Here is a 23679-nt window from a genome sequence, read left to right as displayed (position 1 = left end):
TTAATTCTGTTCCATTTCTGTCCTACAGAAATATTCACCTTGTTTTTTGATGGTCCTTTTTACGTTGTATCAATACAATGTGTGTTTTACATTGTATCAATACAACCTATGGGTGTATCTAAGTGTGAAATTACTGCACTACATTGATCAGAGCCTTCCTAGGTATTTTCTACATACCCGTCCAACTTCATCTCGGGCCACTCTTCCTTGCACTTATTAATTATCACAGCCACACAGATCATCTTTTAGCTTCTAAAACATGCCAGTAAGTTCTATCCTTCCTCAGGGGATTTGTACATAATGTTCTCTTTGCCTGGAGTACTCTTCACATGATTAACCTCGCTAATTTTCAAGTCTCAGTTTAAGGTTAATCTGAAGCATTTCCTGATCACCTTCCCCAGCAACTGCCATCAACTATCCTTTCTGAGCACTCTACTTGTTTTATCCATAATAGTCACCACGATTTATAATGTTTGTTTACCCATTATAGTTTATGGTTTTAAAATTTTCTATTTACCTTTTGGCAAAGTCTACTACTAGCTATATTTTAACTGTACAAATCTAAAGGACCAGATTCCAGTTTACATCTAAAATCTATATTAATGTTAAGTAACACAGTATTATTATATTTTTATTTAATTTTTTTAGTAAAATGTCTATGCAAGCAAACATTTTAAATTAATGAGCTGAATGAATAGAAAAAATGGTTGGTTTAGGTCTGCAATCAAAAATATTCTCATGTAGTTTAGTTTGTTTTCCTTGTAACAGTAGAACAAAAGTCTGGGATTCCCTTTTGTCACAGTGTAAATCAGTGGTTCTCAAAGAATGGTTCAGAGATCTGTATGGATCCCTGTGATGTTTTTAGAACGTCTTTAAGGTCAAAACAATTTTCTTAGTAATACTATGACGCTATCTGCCTTTTTAAAACTCTCATTCACTCCTCAGAGTACAATGGAATTTTCCAGGGGCCAACTGAAAAATGAGATCACAAGAGATCTAATGCAAAAGCTATTACGAGACTCCAGCTGTCTTCTATTAAATTTGATATTAAAGAGATTTGCAAAATTGTAAAAACAGGGCCACCTTTCTCACTGAATGGTTTTGTTCTGAAAAAGATTTTTTCATAAAATGTTATTATATTAGCATGTCAGGGGTTTGTTTTAGTTATTTTTAAATGAATACAAACCTTTAAAAATTTGTTTTAATTTTTAATGGTAGATATTGATAGATATAATCACACTAAAACTAATATTTTAAAAAAACTCAAGGTTCTCAATAATTTTTAAGAATATAAAGGAGTCCTAAGAACAGGAAGTTTGAGAACCATTGATATAAATGAATAATATACATACATCATTATGGTTTTATTTAAAATTTCATTTTACTTCACAAATGGGTTGGTTGTCATTAAATACTATTGGGTTCTCATCTAGAACAAGGTCTAAATTTGAACACCTTGGGGATTCAAAGTCTTACACATAATGGTGATTATAATCTATTTAATTTTGGTTATGATGGTGGTTAAAAGAAATTTTTGTACAAATAAGTGAGTTTAATAGCTTGAAATCTAGTAAAGCATCTAATTTTGCTGGCAAATCCAATTCAAGGATTTGAAAGAAGATAATATTCCTGGCTTTTTATCAGTAACATTATGGGTAGGCAAGATACCAGTTAAGAGTTTGTTTGGGGAAGAAAATCACTCAGTTTTAAGACTTGGCCATGACAGTGCAAATACCAATCTATCAATCAGACAGTAAAAACTGAAATGTCTAGATGGAAGAGTACATTTTTGTCAGGTATACCTTTCTTGAGATTTACTTTTTGTACTTTTGGCTGACTGAGTTTATAACATTGAGGCAACACACGTTGAGTTGTGAATACTTTTTATAAATCTTAAAACATTAAAGTAACATTACCACTTACTACCTTATGAAACAAAGCCTCATTACTACAAATGAGATACATTTAATATATAAAACACATATTTTAAATGTATTTCAAATACACTGTACACCTTGTGTATAACACGAAGCGTAAGAGAGAAACACTTGCAATCCCATCACCCAATCCAAGAAGAACATTACCAACCACAAAAGTTACCTGTGAGCTTTCCCTGATTCCATCAACCATTTTACCTTTTTATTTTTCTTCAAAGTTACTAATAATTATTTTCCACTCCCTTTAATCCCATCTACTTTACATTCACCTGTTGTATGTCACTATTACCAAGACTATTTGTAAACAGTGTTAGGTCTACCCTGGATTATAGATCCTATCATTATCCTAGCCTGCTTTTATATTATCGTACTATTAACTTGCATAAATACTTAACATGCTTTTAATTGTTGCTCAAGTTAAATTAACTTATACCTCTAGTAACTCTGATGAAACATCAAATTTGTATTCTTTGCCATTTTCTTCCTCTGGTTCCATGCGTTTGTAAAACAGCATATATGCACTGTGTGTCTTTAAGAAGCAAAAAAAAAAGTATATTTTCATTTTGACAATGTATAACTATAAAAGTAGACAATGTGGAAGAAAAAAACAATGTAAAATTGTATACGAAAGAAATGGTTACCTTTTCAAAGGAGAAATCCATAAATTTATCTGTAACAGAATCATAGGTCTTGGTCTGTTTAAAAAAATAAAAGTTTTCCTTCTTTAAAAAATGGGTATACTCAACTATATTTATATATAAAAATTTCATCAACAGCTATTTTACACTTGATAGTAACTTTGGAAATAGTTTTCAAATAGCATTACATTCAAAAAAATCCCAGATAGAAGTTTTTGACTAAGAGTACTTGGAAACAAAGATTCGAGACATTTTTTAAGGTACTTTACCATAAAATATATAAAGCATAAGAAAATAAAATGGACTTGCAATTTGAAAAACTATCTTTTAAGAGAAGAGTTTTGCAAAGTTTACTTGTTCCTTTTTTTTTTTTTGAGGAAATATCCTAGGAAAAACATCCAGAGATGCAATCGGTTTAGTGATAGCTTCAATGGTAACTCATTATTTACTTCCTTCTTCTACCCATTTCCAAAGTGTTGCCAATTTGCCTACTTCTTTTTCTATTCAAAATAGTACATAAGAGCATCAAAGAGCAATAAAGAAGTTTTTCATTAAAATCCAGAATGTGAACAGTTATTTTACAATGAACGTGGCTATGAAAGCAAAAAATAACTTTACCAGGGCTTATCTGTGAAATGGAAACGACTATTTAATACTTGTAAGAAACAAAAGGGTATTTTAAAACAGTTTTCAGAAAATTGGTACTAGGATAAACCGCCTATGAAGAAGTAAAATTACTCTGGGGCCGGCCCAGTGGCGCAAGCGGTTAAGTGCACGCGCTCCGCTTTGGCAGCCCAGGGTTCACAGGTTAGGATCCTGGGCACGCACCGACGCACTGCTTGGCAAGCCATGCTGTGGTGGCGTCCCATATAAAGTGGAGGAAGATAGGCACGGATGTTAGTCCAGGGCCAGTCTTCCTCAGCAAAAAAAAGAGAGGAAGATTGGCAGATGTTAGCACAGGGCTGATCTTCCTCACAAAAAAAAAAGTAAAATTATTCCAATACTACTCCAACCTAACTGTCTTATGTCGTACTGCTTATTACATAATAGAGAAGATACTCTTTTTCTAAACTGTCACTAGTAATAAACAAGTTTATTGCTGTTGCTGTTACAAAAACCACTAAAGGAACAACTCTCTCAAGTTCAGCTCAAGCCAACTTCCTTGTCAAAGATTTTTCATATTAAGTCAATAAAGAGTAATTTCTTTTGGTCTAATCCCAAAGCATTCAAGTAAACAACTTATTCAATCTTAATGTCTCATGGCATTTTGTTAATTCAATTCCTATACTATTATGTATTTATGTAATTTTTCAATTTAAGTCTTAACTTTCTTAATCAGACCTTCTTAATCAGTTGAAAACAGAAACAGTAATATTTTAATTATTTTAATTATTTCCCATTGCCTGGTATATACTCCAAACATACTAAACTTCCAATAAATAACAACTAAAGAAACTTTAGATTTAATCAGAGCAATTAAAAGAAAGTAAAGTGACTCTGCTATTAGATTTTATGATACTACAAAGCACTTGGAAAGTCATGAACCATTTATAATTTCTGAATAAAACTTACCGTCATCTCTCCACCAAAACATTCAGAGGCAAGTTGAGCAGAATCAAAAGGTTTTACCTCAGCATCATTAAAAAGATACCTAAAACAGAGCATATAGAATATATATATACACACACACACACTGAATATCTCTGTATTATGCCTATTTTTAAAATATTTAGATTACATACTGATATATTACAAATATTGACCAAAGTATTATTAATAAGAGGTAAATTCTAACTAAGCTTTGTTTCGACAACTCTGATCTACTAAAAATTGGGAATATAATTTTACCACCTAGTTATAATGACTCTAAAATCTGATAGATCTATTTATCACCTAGGAGTAACAAAAAAGTTCATAAAAACAAGGAATAAAAAGTTTACATAAATATAACATGTAAAGCTACTAGACAAGAAAGATTAAGAGATGGGAGAACTTGCAAAGATAAACATGCCATGTCAAAATTTATGATTAAAAAACTCAAAAACACACTTATGGAAATTTATTCAAATGGACAAAAAAAGTAAAAGATAAGGCTTAATGGGTGAGAAAAGGTTGAACAAAACTATTCTGCTAACTGCAAATCAGTTTACCAATGTACATTTTGTTCAAAGCAATATTTCCAACACTTAGAACAATGCCTAGCACAGATATAGTCTCTATACATGAGACTCTACCTAACAACACTGAAGACCGAAAAATAGCTATTAAGGACTGACTGATGATTTCCAATCATTAACTTGATAAAAAAATGATAAAAAGAACATGTGTGTCAGAGGGGAGAGGTATGGTGAAGAGAGCAGAGCATGCAGGTAACTTCTAACTGGAATATATAAAAACTTTGTGGCCACCCTATAGAAGGCATTCAGTAAACAGCTCTTGAATGAGTGAACACAGATAGGTAAGATTTGGAAGGTGCAATATTATTTATGCATCTAAAGTTGTGTGCAAAACTGTGTGTGTGTGTGTGTTCACTTTTCTCAGGAGAGCATTCATCAAATTCTCAAGAGAGTCTGGAGATCCATAAAGTTTAAGAACAATTGATTCATATTGTCTTTTGAAAGCCACTTTCATTTAAAAATTTTGTCTGCCCCCTTTCCTAACTTTATAGAAAGTTTTTAGAAAACATATCTAAAGAGAAAACTATCAGAAGCTTATACTTTAAAAACACAAGCAAAATGATTTTTAAAAATCCCAAGAGTAAAATATTTAAAACTCACCATTTATTGTTTTTATAAGCAAGCGGATTGACTATATCTCTGATGAAGCTGTAATAGTGCCCACCATCTGCTGTTCCTGTGTGAACAGTCACTCCTATCAAATCATACTCATAGCTCTCTGTGTCTTTTGAATGATCACTGACTTCTTTAAAACCTGAAATGATTTACATAAAATAACAGCAATAATTTTGAAGACTGCACACAATGACATCCTAGAATCACTTTATATAATATACTTGATGTACAGAAATAGGCACTGGTACTTTATATATTAAATCAGGTACCAAACAACTGTATTTACTAGTCATCCACCATCCAAAGATTACAATTTTAAGGAACATTTATACATATCATTGGAAAAACAACTGTGTGTTAGTACATAACTACAGACAACCTCAATACAATATATAAATACAGCCGTGCGCCATATAACGACATTTTGGTCAACAACAGACCGTACATATGACGGTGGTCCCATGAGATTAAAACCATATAGCCTAGGTGTGTAGTAGGCTATACCATCTAGGTTTGTGTAAGTACACTCCGTGATGTTCGCACAATGATGAAATTGCCTAACGACACATTTCTCAGAAAGCACCCCAACTGTTAAGTAACACGACTGTATAAAATATGTTATTTGTGTTAAATTTGGTTTTCTTTTGTTAATAAAACAAAATGCTACATTCAAGTTTATCTTTATCAGGAGCAGGCAAACACAAGATCTGAAAAGGAATTAATATATTTATGCCTTTTAGCCTCAAGTTAAGGAAAATGGAGCATTGTGCTAGTAGCATGCTTCCAACTGTGTATCAGCTAATAGAAAACATTCTGTATTGGGAGTTTTAAGATATACTTCCCACCGACAAAGATTTAAATTTGAAAGGTATAAAAGATACTAAGGAAAAAATTACAGAATGGTCTAATAAGTTTGAGGATGATGTATGATTTACAATCTGTATTCCCAGCATCACATAGAAAGAAAAACTACAATCAGAAGCAAATAACTGAGAGAAGATTTGGTTAACCTGAGTGCAGTCTAAACTGGAAAGTGAAGTGACAATCAGGTAGAGAAGGAAATGGCTGAAATTATCAAAGCAGTGTCTGAGGAGTTTGGATGTGCTACAATCTGACTCTGAATGCATCACCTGTGGCCCAACAAATTCCTCTATCTTGGCATAAACTTCTGCTGCTTCCACACATGGAAGTATCATAAAAAATACAGTGAAGCACAGTTACTGGGCAGTCTTGCTATAATCTTACAAATGATTTGAAAAGAGTTCTAAGTAGGATGTATATATACAATGCCCACTTCTTAACTTCACCTATATTTTCAAACTTATCTCTATTAGCTCATTTCCTGAAACTTCTAAACATACTCAAGTTCTAACTTTAAAAATTCCCTCCTTCAACTCTGTATTCCTTCATAGCTACAGTCACCACCTTGTCTCCTCTCCTCAAAGAAAGAGTATGTTCTTCTTTTGAAAGAACAGCCTACACTCACTGTTTACATCTCTCATCTCCCATTTAGCAAGAGTAAACATTTACTGGATGCTTGTTAAGTGCCAGGCAATAGAGCATAAAGATTAGAACATGGTTCTGTTTCCTAAATCTTATGATATAGTGGCTTCTTCAAACGTTAAAAATTTAAATCAGCAGAACTTCTTATACAAAGAAAACATTGCCAGGACCTTTATTATGTAAAATGGAATTTCTCTGGCCAACCAAGAACGGAAGAGGCAAGAGCTGGACCCATTCTGCTTTCTTTTCTCACGTATTTCCATTCCTCACTTCAGTGATCCTTGAGACACATATACAGAAGTTTGAAAATCACTGGTCTCATGGAAGTAAAAACAATTTGGAGGCAACTGCTTGTGAACCAAGTGCCATCTTTAACTCACTGCAACCTGCCTTCCTATTGCAACATCCAAATGAAACTGCTCTGATAAAGATAACCAAAGATCTACATGTTAAATTATTTTCAGTCATGTTCTCACCGGAACTGTTTCTTTTCTTTAGCATTCAATACTTCTGACCACATTCCCTCTTTTTTAAGATCCTCTTGAAATACTGACCCCACTATCCACCTAGCTGATCAAGCCAGAAACCTGAGTCATTCTTGACTTTTCCTCCTCCTCTAGTAGCAGACTGACTAAAATGTAAGCTTCACAGGGGCAGAGACCTTGTTCTTTGTTGCCACTATATTCCCATTACTGTAAGAATAACAAGTTTCATAGCAGAGAGATGTTCAATAACTTTGTTGGATTCATTTATTCATTCAATCATCAAGTCCTATTAATTCTATCTCCATACACTTCTCCCCAAACTGACTGCTACACTTTCTCATCTAAGCTACCACCTCTGGTTTACCAGAATGGCCTCCCCACACTCCTTTCATCACCCTCTAATCCATTTCTACTGCTGTAGTCAGAATAACCTTTTCCAGATCCCACCTGGTTGTCTCAGTTCCCCGCTTAAAATATTTCCATGGTTTCACATTGAATAAAGATCAAAATTATAAACATGGCCGACAAACAAAATGATCTGGCCACTGCCTTTTGCGTCCATCTCATCAAATCCCATCCCCTCCCCCCTGCAAGAGCTATCCATTCCTCTCAATCTAGCTCTTACTCAAGCACTGCTTAAATGTCACCTTCTCATGAAAGCCCTGATTCCCCTAGATTTGTGATACATTCACTGTCCTATTTTACAACACATCATATTTGTAATTTCTTGTTCAATATAAGACTTGCCCACTAGACTTAAGTTCTACAAGGGCAGGAACCATGGTTATCTTGTTCACTACCACGTCTCCTCAATGTCTAGAAGAGTGCTTAGAACACAGACCCAGCAGATAGTAAATATTAATTGGATAATTGACAAAACGTGCCATGTTTGTCTTTAAAAACATTCTCCTTTCTGAGATTCAATTTAATTTCGTTAAATGTGTAGTCATTACCACTTTATAATTATCTCTATCTTGTTATAGAAACTTACAACAGAGATAGACAAGAGAAAGAAATGGAAAATTACCTTCTTTCCTGTCACTCTTGCCCATAAGAAAATCTTCTGTATAGGGTGTCATATCCAAACGTAATGGGAAGGAAAAATGCGTATTCACTTTCTCTTTCATCATCGTGACCATATTAAATGTATACCTCATAGTATTGAAACTCAGAATGCGAGGCAATTTCTTAAAACATGCCCTAAAAGACAAAAAAACACTTTTGTTAAAAATTGTCTTTCAAAAGTACTTTAGCTGATACCATTTACAGTACACTTATTTCAATATTCAATCCAGAGTAAATAATAAATAGTACTCTAAATCACGCTCTTATTAAATCTATCTGTATCTCCCTCTTACATGACTTTTTCCATTCTGAAAGGGCTTTCCTATGCCTAGATAAAAAAAAATAAACAAAAAATGAGAGTAGACTGTGGTAAATACCATGATAAAGATATGTAAGGTGCTATGAAAGCATAAAAAGGAGTCATATCAAACTTCAAAGGCAAGGAAGTCTTTGGTTCAGAGTTTTCTTTTCCACCTTAAATAAGAGAGACTGAAGTATTTATTTTCGTGAACCAGAACTGCAAAGTATGGCTGTTTCACTTCTAGATGTATGACCTGAAACAAATTACTTAACCTCTCTGAGCTTAATTTTTGATTTGTAAAATGGAGATTAAAGTGCCTACTTCCCTACTACTTCTAGAACACTGCCTGGCTAATAGCATTCAATAAGTGCTGTCTGGTATTACAGTAGCAGTGATATAACAGCAGTAATAGCAGCAGCAGCAAATCAATTGGCTACCTAAACCTTATGGTATGACATATTGCTTTCAATATGTTCAAATTTAAAAAGCAAAATTTCAATTTAGACAAAATATATAAATAAAACTTGGATTTATGAAAAATATGAATTTCCAGGGAATAATTCTTCACTGTACATAGGATTCAAAAGAGAATTTGTTTACACCAAGAGCTTAGTTAAAAAAAAAAAAAAGGAATTTAGAGAGACAAGGAAGGTGGGGGAAGGATGTCACAAGCAGAGGGACTAAGAAGTCTAAAAATTCATCAACATAATTTTGGAAACTGGCAAATGATGAGGTTACAGAAGTATAAAGTAGTCAAATGATGAAGGGCCTTGCGTGTAATGTTAGGGTATGAACTTTATCCTGAGAGCTAAGAGTCACTAAAGGACTTGTGGTGGACAGTGGAACCATGCATTAAGTCAGAGGATAAAAGACATAAACAGATCTGAAAAGATGGGAGTTTACGTTACAGACCTATTGAATGTATGAGACACACAAGTAAGACAGTTGGGAGAGCACAGCACAACATTCTGAATTAGGTAAGATGATTTGGGAATCATTAGCAGCACCTCATCAGAGATTCATGTTACGGTGGTAGACAAAATCATTCACGAAAGAATGAATAAACTGAAAACCAGAGGTTTGAAGATAGAGCAGAATATGATCCTTGGCCCATTTCTGTTGAACACATACTGTTTGTTATAGACATCTAAAAGTATGGTAAGAGTACAAAGGACTGAATAACACTTGCTTAAGGGAGATGAAACAGTATTTCAAAAAAACAGCAGAATCATATTAGCCAAAAGATGGGAATGTTTCAAGAAGTAGGAGGTTATCAAGAATGACAAGTTTATTTAATTGAGTTTATTTACTCCAACTAAAGAGATTCTCCAAAGAACATGATGCAGCCTCTCAATGATTGTTTATTGACTCCTCATTATATTCCTCCACAGTAAGAAACTTCTGACCAACTCCATTCTAAGTCCTTAACTCTTACCCTAACTCAATTCTTGTCAGATGAGTTTGTCTTCTCCCTGTAACTGCCTGCACAGCTATGTTTTCGTGCCTGCACAGCTATGTTTTTGTTTGAGTATGTCCACCTACAACTTTTCTCTTGCAATCAACTTGACTGCTGGAGATTGAAAAAAAGAATACCATTCTTTTCAAATGCATATTTACCTGGAAAAATCTTTTATTGGGGGGGGAGGGGTGAGGGGGATTGGCCCTGAGCTAACATCTGCTGCCAATCTTCCTTTTTAAAATTTTTATTCTCCCTAAAGCTCCCCGGCACATAGTTGTATATTCTAGTTGTAGGTCCTTCTACTTCTTCTATGTGGGGTGCCGCCTCAGCATGGCTTGATGAGCAGTGAGTAGGTCCGTGCCCAGGATCCGAATCGGCGAACCCCAGGCCACCGAAGTGGAACACACGAACTTACCGGCCACGCCACCAGGCTGGCCCCCTGGAAAAATCTTCTATTAAGCAATTTTAAGAGATGGCTCTTCATTCTCTGCCTTCAAACACGTTCATATCTATTTCATCTAGAAAACTCCTTTGTTTGATCCCAAAGCTCTTTCTAGATTCCAACTTTGTTTTTTACTGCCAAACTTCTAAAGTGCATGACCTATACTTGATGCCACGTACCCTGACAACCTTGCTTCTATTGCTGACAAAACACATCACTAAACTACCTTTCTGAAAAACCCAATGCTTTTACTCAGCTGCCATTTTTTCCCCCAATCTCTGTGGATTATATCAATTAAATACTTTCTTGAGATTCTCTTCCCCAGTTTCTGGGTTACTGTCCTATCCTGATTTTCTTTCTTTCCTGGCTGTGATACTGTCACTTTTTCCTCTGCACTTTTAGGTTGGCTTAAGGTCTCAGTCCTTTGCAACAGTTATGTTCTTTCTCAGGTAGATGTTCTGATGGCTTCAATCAATCAATTATGCAGATAATCCCAAAATCTAAATGCTAATCATTTGATGTCACTGTTTATTATCAATCTTACTTTCTACTACTGGTCAATGCAAATCCTCCACTTGAGGCAGGCTAGCCTAATCCCAGATTCTTGCACATACAAGGTCATTTCTATTTCTCTGCCTTTGTTCCTGGTAACTAACTGCATAAGATGCTCTTTCAATCCAATTTCTATTTGTCATTCACTATTTACCTGTAGAACTGAAAATCTTTACCCAACTACTCTGTTTTACACCGGCCACGTTATGGCTGTCTCTTAAAAAAAAAAATCTCTCACTTCAGAGATTCACAGGAGGATGTCTTTGGTTCACAAGGAGACTCTTTACCATGCTCCACTGAGTGCATGGCAGAGGGCTCAGCAATCAGTCAGACCTTGGTAAATATTTGATTAATTAAAAGGACAAAAAAAATCTGAAAAATTTAATGGTGCTTGAAAGTATACTCGAACAACTGAATAAAAAGTTGCTGTATGAGAATGAACTCCAAGCAAATGACCTTAACTTTAATCACATAATTTTCATAGAAGTTTAACATTATCCTAAATTTGCGTTTTTTTTGTGTGTGTGAGGAAGATCGCCCTGAGCTAACATCCGATGCCAATCCTCCTCTCTTTGCCAAGGAAGACTGGCCCTGGGCTAACATCCGTGCCCATCTTCCTTTACTTTATATGGGATGCCCCGACAGCATGGTTTGACAGGCGATGCGTTGGTACGGCCCGGGATCCTAACCTGCAAACTCCGGGCCGAAGCGGAGCATGAGCACTTAACCGCTGCACCACCGGGCCGGTCCCCCTAAATTTGTGTTTTATTTCCATTTGATAATTTATCAAAATAATAAAAATTACATTTCAAAAAGCATACCTTTTTTCAGCTCGTACTTTCTTCCCACAATGAGAACAAGTATACATGTTGTCACCTTCTAAAGTGTCTTTAATAGTAACTTCATCAAGAGATTCCTGTGTTTAAAACCACATTTAAAAGTTGCATATTATTGTTTACAGTACGCAAAAATACAAGAAGTAATTATAATTTGGGCAGAATGCACAGAGGAAAATAATTTTTTCTAAAAAAGTGAATTTTTTTAAATTTTTTGTTTATTGCAGTAACGTTGGTTTATAACATTGTATAAATTTCAGGTGTACATCATTATACTTCTATTTATGCATAGATTACATCATGTTCACCACCCAAATACTAATTACAACCCATCACCACACACGTGCCGAATTATCCCTTTCACCCTCCACCCTCCTCCCTTCCCCTCTGGTAATCACCAATCCGATCTCTGTCTCTATGTGTTTGTTTGTTGTTGTTACTATCTACTACTTAATGAGTGAGATCATACGGTATTTGACCTTCTCCCTCTGACTTATTTCACTTTGCATAATACCCTCAATGTCCATCCATGTTGTCACAAATGGCTAGATTTCATCATTTTAAAAAAGTAAATTCTTAATTTTAGTAAAAAATTGTTTTCCCTCATATTGATAAGACGTTCTATGAATCTTACTATAAAATATTTCAAAAGTGCAAATATTTAGATTTTCATTAGGAAAAATCAGCTTTGTGGTCTACCTTTAATTCTCATTTGAGTAGCAGAGCAAGAAAATAAATGAAAACATGCAAGTTAATTTTCTCTCAAGATGACAAACATAAACCTGCTATATACAAATAGTTAAAAGCAGAAAAAAAGTCAAAAAAATATATACAACATTACTCACATAAATGTTCTTCATATCGGCCACCTGGCACCTCACAGTATAAAACTCTTCAGCAGTCTGACTAACGTGTTCACAATCCTGGTCAACCAACAGTCAAAAATTAGTAATTATTATAGTAAGCTAAAATATACATTAAGATTTCCAAAAAGCAAAGAACAGGTAGACTACTTACCAAGGACACGACATTGTTTGTAATTACACCTCCAAACAAACTTTTCACGGTATTTTTCTTTTAAAAAAAATACAAACAAAAGTTGGTAATTAAAATTGGGCAAATCTGTACAAATTTCAAAGAAACTTCAGTATTCTGGAACTAACCAGTTCTGGAGACATTTCTTCAATTTTGGTAATCAGATCCGTAAAAAACTCTGTCATATCTTTCTGCTCCCCGGTATTCAGAGGCTGTTTATCCATGGTATACGTTTTACAGAAGGGTCTAGGATTATACGCTTTGCATTCACTCTCCTGTAAAGGAGAAGTTTGGGGTTGGGGGTTGGGGGGCGGGGGAGTGGGGGGAGACATTATAAAACAAACAAATCTAAGTCTCAAAAATAAGAAAATTATCACAAAGTTCTTGAATGAACAAAACAACAATAACAAAACAGGTAGCAAATCTACAAAGAAAGGTTTAAAATAGTCTCTTCTATTTCACTTTTGTTTAATTTTCATGGCATTTTCAGTTTAATAGTCTTGGTGCCAGAAAATGCTTAAATTACCGTAAGTTATGAAATGTGTCTTTTTTAAGTCTAGGAATTTCTAGGAAAGAATTTGGGACTCAAAGGACACAGATTTGTATTATCAAGCATAAAATACAAAACCTTTGCAGGCCGAATAAGTTTTCCTACAGACTGAACTTTTGTTTAGTAGTTTAAAAGAGTAGTTTTCTGTTTTGTCAGTTCTGATGGCATGTTCCAATTCCGTTAAAAGGAGATTAAAAGTGGAATCAAGGGATGAGTAGCAAATCTTTTATTTTGTTAAAAATCTCATTTATTGAATCATTATTAATATCAGGAACAAACAAGATATACTCTCTGTCCTCAAGATTCTAACAGGTACGACAAGTAATCCAACACAAGTGGTAGGTATGACAAAGTGTTATGGTGACTTTGAGACACCGTGTGGAATCTTTGGTCTTTTAGAGGAGGTGAAAACCAAGTTGTTGTTTTGTTTTGTTTTGTTTTTTGTGAGGAAGATCAGCCCTGTGCTAATATCTGCCAATCCTCTTTTTTTTGCTGAGGAAGACTGGCCCTGGGCTAACACCTATGCCCATCTTCCTCTACTTTATATGGGACGCTGCCACAGCATGGCTTGCCAAGCGGTGCATCAGTGCACGCCTGGGATCCGAACCGGCCAACCCCGGGGCCCCCACAGCAGAGCGCGTGCACTTAACCACTTGCGCCACTGGGCCAGCCCCCCCAAGCCGATTTTTGAAAGTTGACAAAAGGAAGAAAATGGAGAAGAGTGCTGAAGGAAGAGTGCTACAGGCAGAAGGAGCAGCATAAATTACTGCACAAGCAATGAAGCAACAGGGTGATGGGCTTCAAAGGCCTATAGTTACTATAGGGTGAGGTTGGATATGAGAACAGATAAGAGAGGAGGTTGAAGGGAATGGGCAAATACCACAGAGGATATGAGCCATGCTGATGAACCTGAATACTATTCTGTTCATAATAAAAAACCACTGAAGAGTTTTAAGTAGGGGAGTAATATTGTGAGATTTGCTATTTTATTAAGATTATTTTCATAGCTTTTGGGGGTGGGAATTAAAAAGAACAAAGAGAAATCAGTCAGAAAACCCTAAGCCTAAGAGGGATAACCCTGTGATGGGAAAAGGATCAGACACAAGGGATGCTTCAAAGGACAAATTAACAGAATGTAGATGACTGAGATGTAACTATTAAAAGTCACTATGACAAAGAACACTGGTAACTGACAAATTCAATTTGAAAAATAAGAGTATATAGTCAGGACAAAGCCACTACAAATGAACTCCATTTAATGTTTTCAGCTTTAGTCAAAGGGTACATCTAACTAGTGTTCCATACACAATTCTCGAACGTACCATTAAATATGTAAACATTTTTTGAAGCTCCAGAAGAGTTGTCTTGTGCTTCATATCTTCTGAATACTGGAAATCAAGAGAAAAATTTCCATTAAAACATCCTGATGGTAGTAAATCAGACATTCCAGCAAAGAAAGTATTACAATGTGCTTAACACTATATCTGTTTTCATTCTTTTAGCTATATGTAAAAAAAAAAAAAAAAACAAAAAACGACAGACACAGTCTGTTCTTTCTTTAGCAATTTTAGCATTTTAAAAATTGGAGTATTTGGTTCATTATATAAATACAGCCATCACTATTATCTAAGGAAACTAAATAAAGAGATCTTAAAAAAACTGTTTTCCAGATCACTCATTTGGTGCAATGTTGATTTACAAGCCAGTAATTTTGCAAGAACAGAAAACATCTTAGGTGTGCACCAAAGTTGTTTTCCACAAATAAATCCGTATGTTAAAAAAATACAGGGGTCAGCCTGGTGGCGTAGTAGTTAAGTTCGCACATCCCACTTCGGTGGCCCGGGGTTCACCAGTTCAGACCCTGGGCGCGGACCTACTCACCGCTCATCAAGCCATGCTGAGGCAGTGTCCCACATAAAAGAGCTACAACTCTACAATTATGATACACAACTATGCACTGGGGTTTTTTGGGAGAAAAAACAAACAGGGGAAGATTGGTAACAGATGTTAGCACAGGGCATATCTTCCTCAAAAAAATAAATAGATAAATAATACATTATATTAATAAACGACACCTCACCCTCATCTAGTCATATCTTTATTTTTTCTAGAATAGTAGATTCTTAACACTGCAGAGGAATACTGGCCAAGATCTTGGAAAATCCTCTAAATATTCAAATGTCATTAACTGAAATTCAGGAATCTGGCTAGACTCATTCACTAGAGACTTAGTCCTGAACACTAGCATTACAGGAGAGTCCCACATTCATGCTACGCACTTATTAGGTATACTCTATTTCATCTGAATATTAAAATAAGTCTAGGGGTCGGCCCTGTGGCCCAGTGGTTAAGTTCGGCTGCCCGGGTTTGGTTCCCTACACCACTAGTTGGCGGCCATGCTATGGAAGTGATCCACATACATACAAAATAGAGGAGACTGGCACAGATGTTAGCTCAGGGTGAATCTTCCTCAAGCAAAAAGAGTAAGATTGGCAACAGATGTTAGTTCGGCCAATCTTCTTCAGCAAAAAATCAATCAATCAATCAATCTATGAAGTAGGTATTATCCTCATTACAAATTACTACCTGTCATAATTTTGAAGAAGCTCTGATAATCTCATGAAATAATATGCCTCCCATATGCCAGAAGTATACACTAGCTATTTGCATCAATTTTGTGGGGAATGCAAGTAATACGGCTCTACTATTCAGGAGCTTATAATCAAACTACTGACACAAATAAGGACACAGAAATAGGGATCTATTCAACATACAGTTATTGCAAAATTATATGATATTAAGTGCAAGAGAAATTGAACAAAAGAAATCAACAAAATTGGCAAAAATAACTACAGTATATTCCCGGCATATGGGAGGCTTAATATTCTATGAGATTAGGAGAACAGACACATAAAATGACATTTTCCAATATATACCAGATCCAAAACATGCAAATTGTTAATAATTCAGAATACAAAAATAGTCAGAAATAAAGACCTGGATTTATATTTTTGTTACTGGAGAATAAAGTATTACTTGGCTGCAGAACGGAAGTGACTGAATTCTTTAAAATCAAGTAAAACCAAGGATATTTTACTTACTGTGCAATTTCTAAATAGATACCCTACATATATATGTACTTACTACTTAAAAGAATACATATTCACACCTGTTACGGTGGCTATTATTAAAAAACACAGAAAACAACAAGTGTTGGCAAGGATGTAAAGAAACTGAATTCTTGTGCACTGCCAGAAGGAATGGAAAATGGTGCAACCACTGTGGAAAAATGACATAGTGACTCCTCAAAAAACTAAACAAAGAATTACTGTATGATCCAGCAATTCCACTTCTGGGTATACACACAAAAGAAGTGAAAGCAGGAACTTAAATGGATATTTGTACACTCATGTTCACAGCAACATTATCCACAATAGCCAAACAGTGTAAGCAACTCACAACTGTCCACTGAAAGATGAATGGAAAAACAAAATGTGGTATATACATACAATGGAATATTATTCAGCCTTAAAAAGAAAGGAAATTCTGATACATGCTGCTACAAACATGGATGAACCTTGAAGACATTAGGCTGAGTGAAATAAGCCGGTCACAAAAGGACTAATATTGCATGATTTCCCTTATATGAGGTACGCAGAGTAGTCAAATTCATAGAGACAGGAAGTAAAACAGTGGTTGAAAGGCGTTTGGGGGAAGGGAATATGGGGAGTTAAGTATTTAAAGGGTATAGAGTATCAATTGGGGAAGGTGAAAATTCTGGAGGTTGATGATGGTGATGGTTGCAACATGAATGTACTTAATACCACAGAACTGTACAGTTAGAAATGGTTGGGCCAGCCCCGTGGCATGGAGGTTAAGTGCGCACACTCCACTGCTGGCGGCCCAGGTTTGGATCCTGGGCGTGCACCAACGCACCACTTGTCAGGCCATGCTGTGGCGGCGTCCCACATAAAGTGGAGGAAGATCAGCATGGATGTTAGCTCAGGGCCAGTCTTCCTCGGCAAAAAGAGGAGGATTGGCATGGATTTTAGCTCAGGGCTGATCTTCCTCACAAAAAGAAAGAAATGGTTAAGATGGTAAATTTTATGTTGTGTATATTTTACCACAATTAAAATACATGTAACTCTCTTTAAGCTGTCTGTGAACATCAGAAAATGGAATAATAAAAATAGTCAACATTTTCATGTAAATAATCAAGTGCCTATTTTTTTTATAGAAGTGTAAGCCACTTTAATTAATTAATTTTTTTCTCCCCAAAGCCCCAGTACATAGTTGTGTATCATAGTTTGTAGAGTCGTAGCTCTTCTACGTGGGACGCCGCCTCAGCATGGCTTGATGGGTGGTAAGTCTGCGCCCAGGATCTGAACCGGCGAACCCCAGGCTGCCAAAGCAGGACGTGCGAACTCAACCGCTACACCACCGGGCCAGCCCCTCAAGTCCCCATTTGACTACAGTACTTTTCAAAGTCATGTCAATTTTTATTCTCTAAGAATTTTTATGTAGAGACATGTCTAAATTTAGTTTTTAACCAAAAATACCATTTATGAGACTTACAATTAGCATATCTGTTTGTTCTTTCTGTTGCTACATACTAATTTCAGACACTACTAATGGCTAAACGGTGATCTTTAATATGAAGAGAAACTACAAAGTATGGCCAAGCCACAGATGTAAAGATAATCACTGAAAACATGCTTCTTTGATAATAATTGATTCTATAAAATTATACAGATGGGACCACCAAATTTAGTTACAAGAATTTCCATACGCTAAATGAAATCAATTATTCAACTATTTCTTTTCTTTTTCTTTTTTGAGGAAGACTGGCCCTGTGCTAACATCTGTTACCAATCTTCCTCTTTTTTTTTTCCCTTTTGTCTCCCCAAAGCCCCAGTACATAGTTGTGTATCATAGTTGTAGCTCTTCTATGTGGGACGCCACCTCAGCATGGCTTGATGAGCAGTGAGTAGGTCCGCACCCAGGATCTGAACCTGCAAACCCTGGGCCGCCAAAGCAGAATGCTTGAACTTAACCGCTACGCCACCAGGCCGGCCCCTATTCAACTATTTCTAATCATAATCAGTCTCAGATGATAAACTTAAAAACATCAACATAACTAAAGTCAAAAAACAAACCCACTTGAGTATACTGTAAATTGGAGACCTTGAAGCATAACTTAAACATACTAAGGGTTCACTGAAGGTATATAAAGAGAATTGCAATACTTTGTTGGGGGGAAAAAGACAGGACATCAAGATGACATAATGGAGGAAAACAAAAACTCAAGGGCAAGCATAAAGAAACTTCGCCGAGAATTGATAAAAGCAGTGCAGAAAGCAAACTAAAAAATAGCCCATAGTAAAAAAGAATGAAAACTAGAAAGAACAAGTTAACAAAAATAACACGAAGCAGAGCTTACCCAAACAAACTAGGCCCACAATCAAATTTACTTTGGGATAAATATAAAAGAAATAAGTTTAGTTATTCTGATAATATTTCCCTACTTTATTTTAGTCTTTGCTTATTTTCTGTGTAATTAAAATTTATTTATTTTTACTGAAAATATTATGCTCATTGTATACACGGTGTATATTCCACAACTGTGTTTTCCTTTGAGAAATAAAGAAATTATACCACAATGTTAGGAGTAATCTACTGAAATGTAAAAATAATTAAAATAAACATGAGTTATCTAGTTATGTAATCAAATTTTGTCCTTTTCATTCATAAATTATTTTCTCAAACAATATTTTACTAAGTTGAAACAATCAAGATTTACCAACAAAATGCAAAGATTTTGTTTTACAGTTTTAAAGTGAGGAAAACTGTACCTTAGCAGTGAAGACAGCCTGTCTTGCCTCAGGTATCATATAAAGTTGCTGAATAGTGGATGCCAAGTAACAAGTAGCTCCAAGGTTGGTCAGGCCAACAAATCTACACTCAGCACGGACATCCTCATGAGGCCAGTAATCCCATTTATAAGGTGCATGGGCTGCTGAGAAAAGATGGAGGAAATGATGCCCCCCCAAAACCAACTATTAAACAAACTATTAATAGCCACTACCTCCATCACTTATTTAGTTAATATAAATAAAACATTACACATGATAATTTTTAAAATTACTAAGAACACATAGTAAAACTAATTCACTTCCTAATAATTCAAAGGACTGTCAAAACTTGATTTTACTTGGCACTAAATTATTTAACCAAAAAATGCCCAAGTATTTCAGATACCTATAAAAAGTCCTTCACATCTGTTTTTTTCCTAAGAAAAGAAAAACCAATGTTACTTTTTAACTTCAATAATGTCCTAGCAACATCAGTTTATAATGTTAAAGTGTGTCAACATGAATTTTTTCTTTAAACCATGTCCTCCCAAAATCTCATTTCCGCGTACAAAATTTAGCAAGATTAAAGAAAAAGAAGAATGCTTACACTGCATGTGTTGTGCCATAACCCAGTTGTGTATTAGCCTGTAGTTCTCAACAGATCCCTTTACCATCTCTACTAACAAATCATAAGCAGCAGCTCTTGAAGAATGTGATTTGCACTTAGGCTGTTGTCTATCTTTTAGACTAGGCAACAAAAACAGGAGATTGAAGATATCTCTTAAAAATTCCTGGAAAGAAGAGAAAGACCAAGTATATTATCTGAACTTGGATATTAATTATATTCCAAATATAATGAATAACTTACAGAGAGTAAACTGGATTATAAGACAATCTAAAATTTACTAAAAGACTGTTTAAAAACTTAAAGCAGCATCACACACCATCATCTGAAAGTCTTTCCAGTGTTCATGTCTCTTAGAGAAAATGGTATGGGTCAAGATCATCTTTACTCTTCCTTCCCTCTTGATACCTAATAGCTCATTCTTAAAGATTCCCATCTACAATGCTATTATTTTCTACTCCATTAAGTGACCAAATGTTTTTAAGGACTCAATTACTCCCTATTCTTGACTGCCTCTGCATTTACTTAAGTTTCTCCTTATTTCACTCTAATAATAATAGTAGCAGCAGCAACTTACTCATAATGAGCACTTCTAAGTGCCAGATACTATTTAAACGCCCCAAAACAAAACAGGTTAAGATCCTTGCCTATCGTCAGAGTTAGGATTTGAGACACCAAGCTCTTAACTTCTACACCAGTCAAGTTTAACCTGAAGTGCAAGGTTTTACCACGTAAAGTACATTCTAGATGTACCTTCTCCTAAATTTGATCTGCCTGAGAAAGGGTCGCCTTTCCCACTTGTTCCTTCTTAATTGGTCTTTTGCTACTTTACCAAAGAAAGTTATCTCCCTCACCATCTCAAATACTAGTATGGTACATTCTTCTGGAGTATAAAAACCTCCTGGGGTACTGTTTAGAAAACGGGTAATAAAGTAAGACTGAGACTCCACTATTCTTAGAAAGACTGGATTGTAAGGTTGGCTCCTGGCTGTCATCTGGAAAATTGAATGGTAAACAGTTCCCTCCTCTAATATAAAATTTTCCCTAAGTGATAAAATTGTCTCACTGTGCCTATTTGTATTTGGATTATGCTAAGTATCTGCTTACCATCTGGGAGTCCAGAATTTCAGTGACTGTGGCCAGTTATGCAAGTACTATGTGCCTACACGACCCACCCCGATAAAAACCTGGGACTCCTAGGCTCAAAAGAACTTCCCTGGTAGACAACACCTCACACATGTTGTCACACTTTCTGCTGGGAGAATTAAGCAAATCCTATCCAACTACACTGGGAGAGGACTCTTAGAAGTGTATACCTGGTTTCCACCAGACTTGGCCCTATGCCACCTTTTTCTTTTGCTGATTTCATTTTGTATTCTTTTACTGTAATAAATCTTAGTCATGAGTACAACTACACGTTGAGTCCTATGAGTCCTTCTAGGGAATCACTGAACCTGGGGATGGTTTTGGGAACCCCTGACACAAGCATCAAATAAAGGACAATTGGAAATATTTTCCCATTAATGACCTCACCGTGTCCATCTCACTACTGTCAAAGAAAGTATAATGCATAATTCCTGACCTTACAAAGACAAGTAAGTTTGGCAAAGAAATATGGAAAGTGAATAGGAGCTTATTTCATATAGTTGACAGACTGATAATAAGACTGTATCTCGTCTATCTTAGAATTCAGAGGTAAGATGATGTCTTGGAGACACAAAGTAACACATTTACCTGCACTGGAAAATTAAGTCAAACTCACCCAAACAGAAATAGAAGTGGCTAATAGCTACTTTAACGATGAAATGTTTTTGCCAATCAGTTTAGATCTAGAAACTGAATGAGCTAAATATGTGTAGCTCCAAAGTTTTGACAAAATATATTTAAAATCTGTGGTAAGATAAAAGCATTTTATCAGAAATATTAGGTTGATAAAAGAATACTGAAAGGAACAATGTCTTTATTTTTGTAACTCTGAGTTTACCAGGAAACCAGGTGTCTCTAAGTGAAAGACTTAATGGTAAAGCCATTTTGGTATTTTTCACAGAAAGAACCTCAAACTGCTACCTAAGAGAATATTAAAAATAGTTTCTGATGATAGATCACAGTGTGATTTTTGACATGTAATTCAGAAGAAATTCAAAGAATTAACACTGTTAAAACAAAACTCCTTCCATCCTCATTGTAAACATTATGTGAACACGGTTTACATTTCCGTTATGTAAAAATGGTTTCTCAGAGTTTATATTTATAAAAATATAAAGTAGGAAGAGAATTAATGAACATGCAATCATTCTAGCTTAATATCCATCTACAACTATATAAATTAATTTTAAAAACTCCATCCATCTTGTTAATGCATATATTTTCAATAAAATTTAATTTTTAATGCCTCATACTTATTTGGCAAAATTTAAAGTATATTTATGTTGCTTTGATTGCCTGTGTCCAAATAAATGTAATATAACGATAAATACAGAAATTTAAGACAACACCATGTGGTCACAGGAAAAAAATATTTTTACCAATTTCAACAATTCGCTGGAAATTATATCCTTTAAAAATATTTAAACTTGAAAAATCTAGAAATTTTTTAAAATTAAAAACCTGTAAGAGGACACCTAATTTTTCCAAGATTCTTTAGAGAATATGCGAGCAATAAAAGTTTGAAGACCACTGCCCTATGCTGGCTCTCAATCTGTTATCAGATTTATTTTGCTAAAAAGCATGTTCCTGATGTTATCTGACTGATCAAAAACTTCAAAGGCCCCCTTTTTAAATTATAAAAGTAATGCTTTTGTTTTATTGTACATATAAAAATAATTTCCTGTGACCACAACAGATGGCCACTTAGCTTCCCAAAGTTACCTCCTACACTTCCTCAAACTCAAGCCAAACTGAACTAACTCAATTTCCTGCACGTACCCAGGTTTCCTATGACTTACTTTTTACTCATATTCTTTTCTATGACTTAAATGTTTCCCTTACTTTTCTACTTAAGAAAACTTTTTCCTGTATTACAAAACCTATATCTTCTTCAAAGCCTTTCCTAATCATGTCAATACTGTCTGATCTCCCATATCCCTGATGGCATCCCTTCAATAGCTATTATTTTTTACCATGATTTACAAATATCACAAGCAGCCATTATTTGTGAGGGTACATACAAATGTTGCATAAGGCAGGTTTTTGCTTTTTTTTTGCTAAACAAACGAACCATTAGATTGCCAGTTCTTAAGAATCAGAACTGAGTCTTTTTTTTTTTTTTTTTTTGTTGAGGAAGATTCACCGAGCTAACATCTGTTAGCAATCTTCCTCTTTTTGCTTGAGAAAGATCTGCCTTGAGCTAACATCTGTGCCAATCTTCCTCTATTTTCTATGTGGATCGCCGCCACAGCACAGCTGCCAAGGAGTGGTGTAGATCTGCACCTGGGAACCAAACCCAGACCACCAAAGCAGAGTGCGCTGAACTTAAACCACTAGGCCATGGGGCTGGACCCAAGACTGTGTCTTAATTATCCATTTGTTCAACATGTATTCGCTAGATACTCTACAAGGTAGCGGAGATAAGAACAGGATTTGTATTTTTAAAGGGGAATTAGAAGAA

The 23679-nt window shown here is 35.3% G+C and overlaps 1 protein-coding gene across 6 annotated transcripts in view; it reads right to left on the bottom strand.

The window, feature by feature from the left end:
* The window catches only part of USP34 (ubiquitin specific peptidase 34), a 244102-nt gene that overhangs the window by 44334 nt on the left and 176089 nt on the right, over positions 1–23679 (bottom strand). For 5 of the 6 annotated variants that reach the window (XM_058551143.1, XM_058551142.1, XM_058551140.1 and 2 more), the window contains 12 exons: positions 20055–20238; positions 19448–19608; positions 14918–14983; positions 13174–13320; positions 13028–13084; positions 12856–12933; positions 11996–12090; positions 8383–8555; positions 5353–5506; positions 4148–4226; positions 2579–2632; positions 2371–2466 (listed from right to left, as the gene is read on the bottom strand). In XM_058551143.1, the coding sequence (XP_058407126.1) occupies positions 2371–2466; positions 2579–2632; positions 4148–4226; positions 5353–5506; positions 8383–8555; positions 11996–12090; positions 12856–12933; positions 13028–13084; positions 13174–13320; positions 14918–14983; positions 19448–19608; positions 20055–20238 (1344 nt within the window). The remainder of the gene's footprint in view (positions 1–2370; positions 2467–2578; positions 2633–4147; positions 4227–5352; positions 5507–8382; positions 8556–11995; positions 12091–12855; positions 12934–13027; positions 13085–13173; positions 13321–14917; positions 14984–19447; positions 19609–20054; positions 20239–23679) is intronic. The other variant, XM_058551144.1, reaches the window with a different exon arrangement.

This window comes from Diceros bicornis, chromosome 12 (assembly GCF_020826845.1).
Source record: "Diceros bicornis minor isolate mBicDic1 chromosome 12, mDicBic1.mat.cur, whole genome shotgun sequence".
Classification (NCBI taxonomy): domain Eukaryota; kingdom Metazoa; phylum Chordata; class Mammalia; order Perissodactyla; family Rhinocerotidae; genus Diceros; species Diceros bicornis.
The sequence above is the reverse complement of the archived record's forward strand: the minus strand, read 5'-3'. Positions and strand labels throughout refer to the sequence as shown.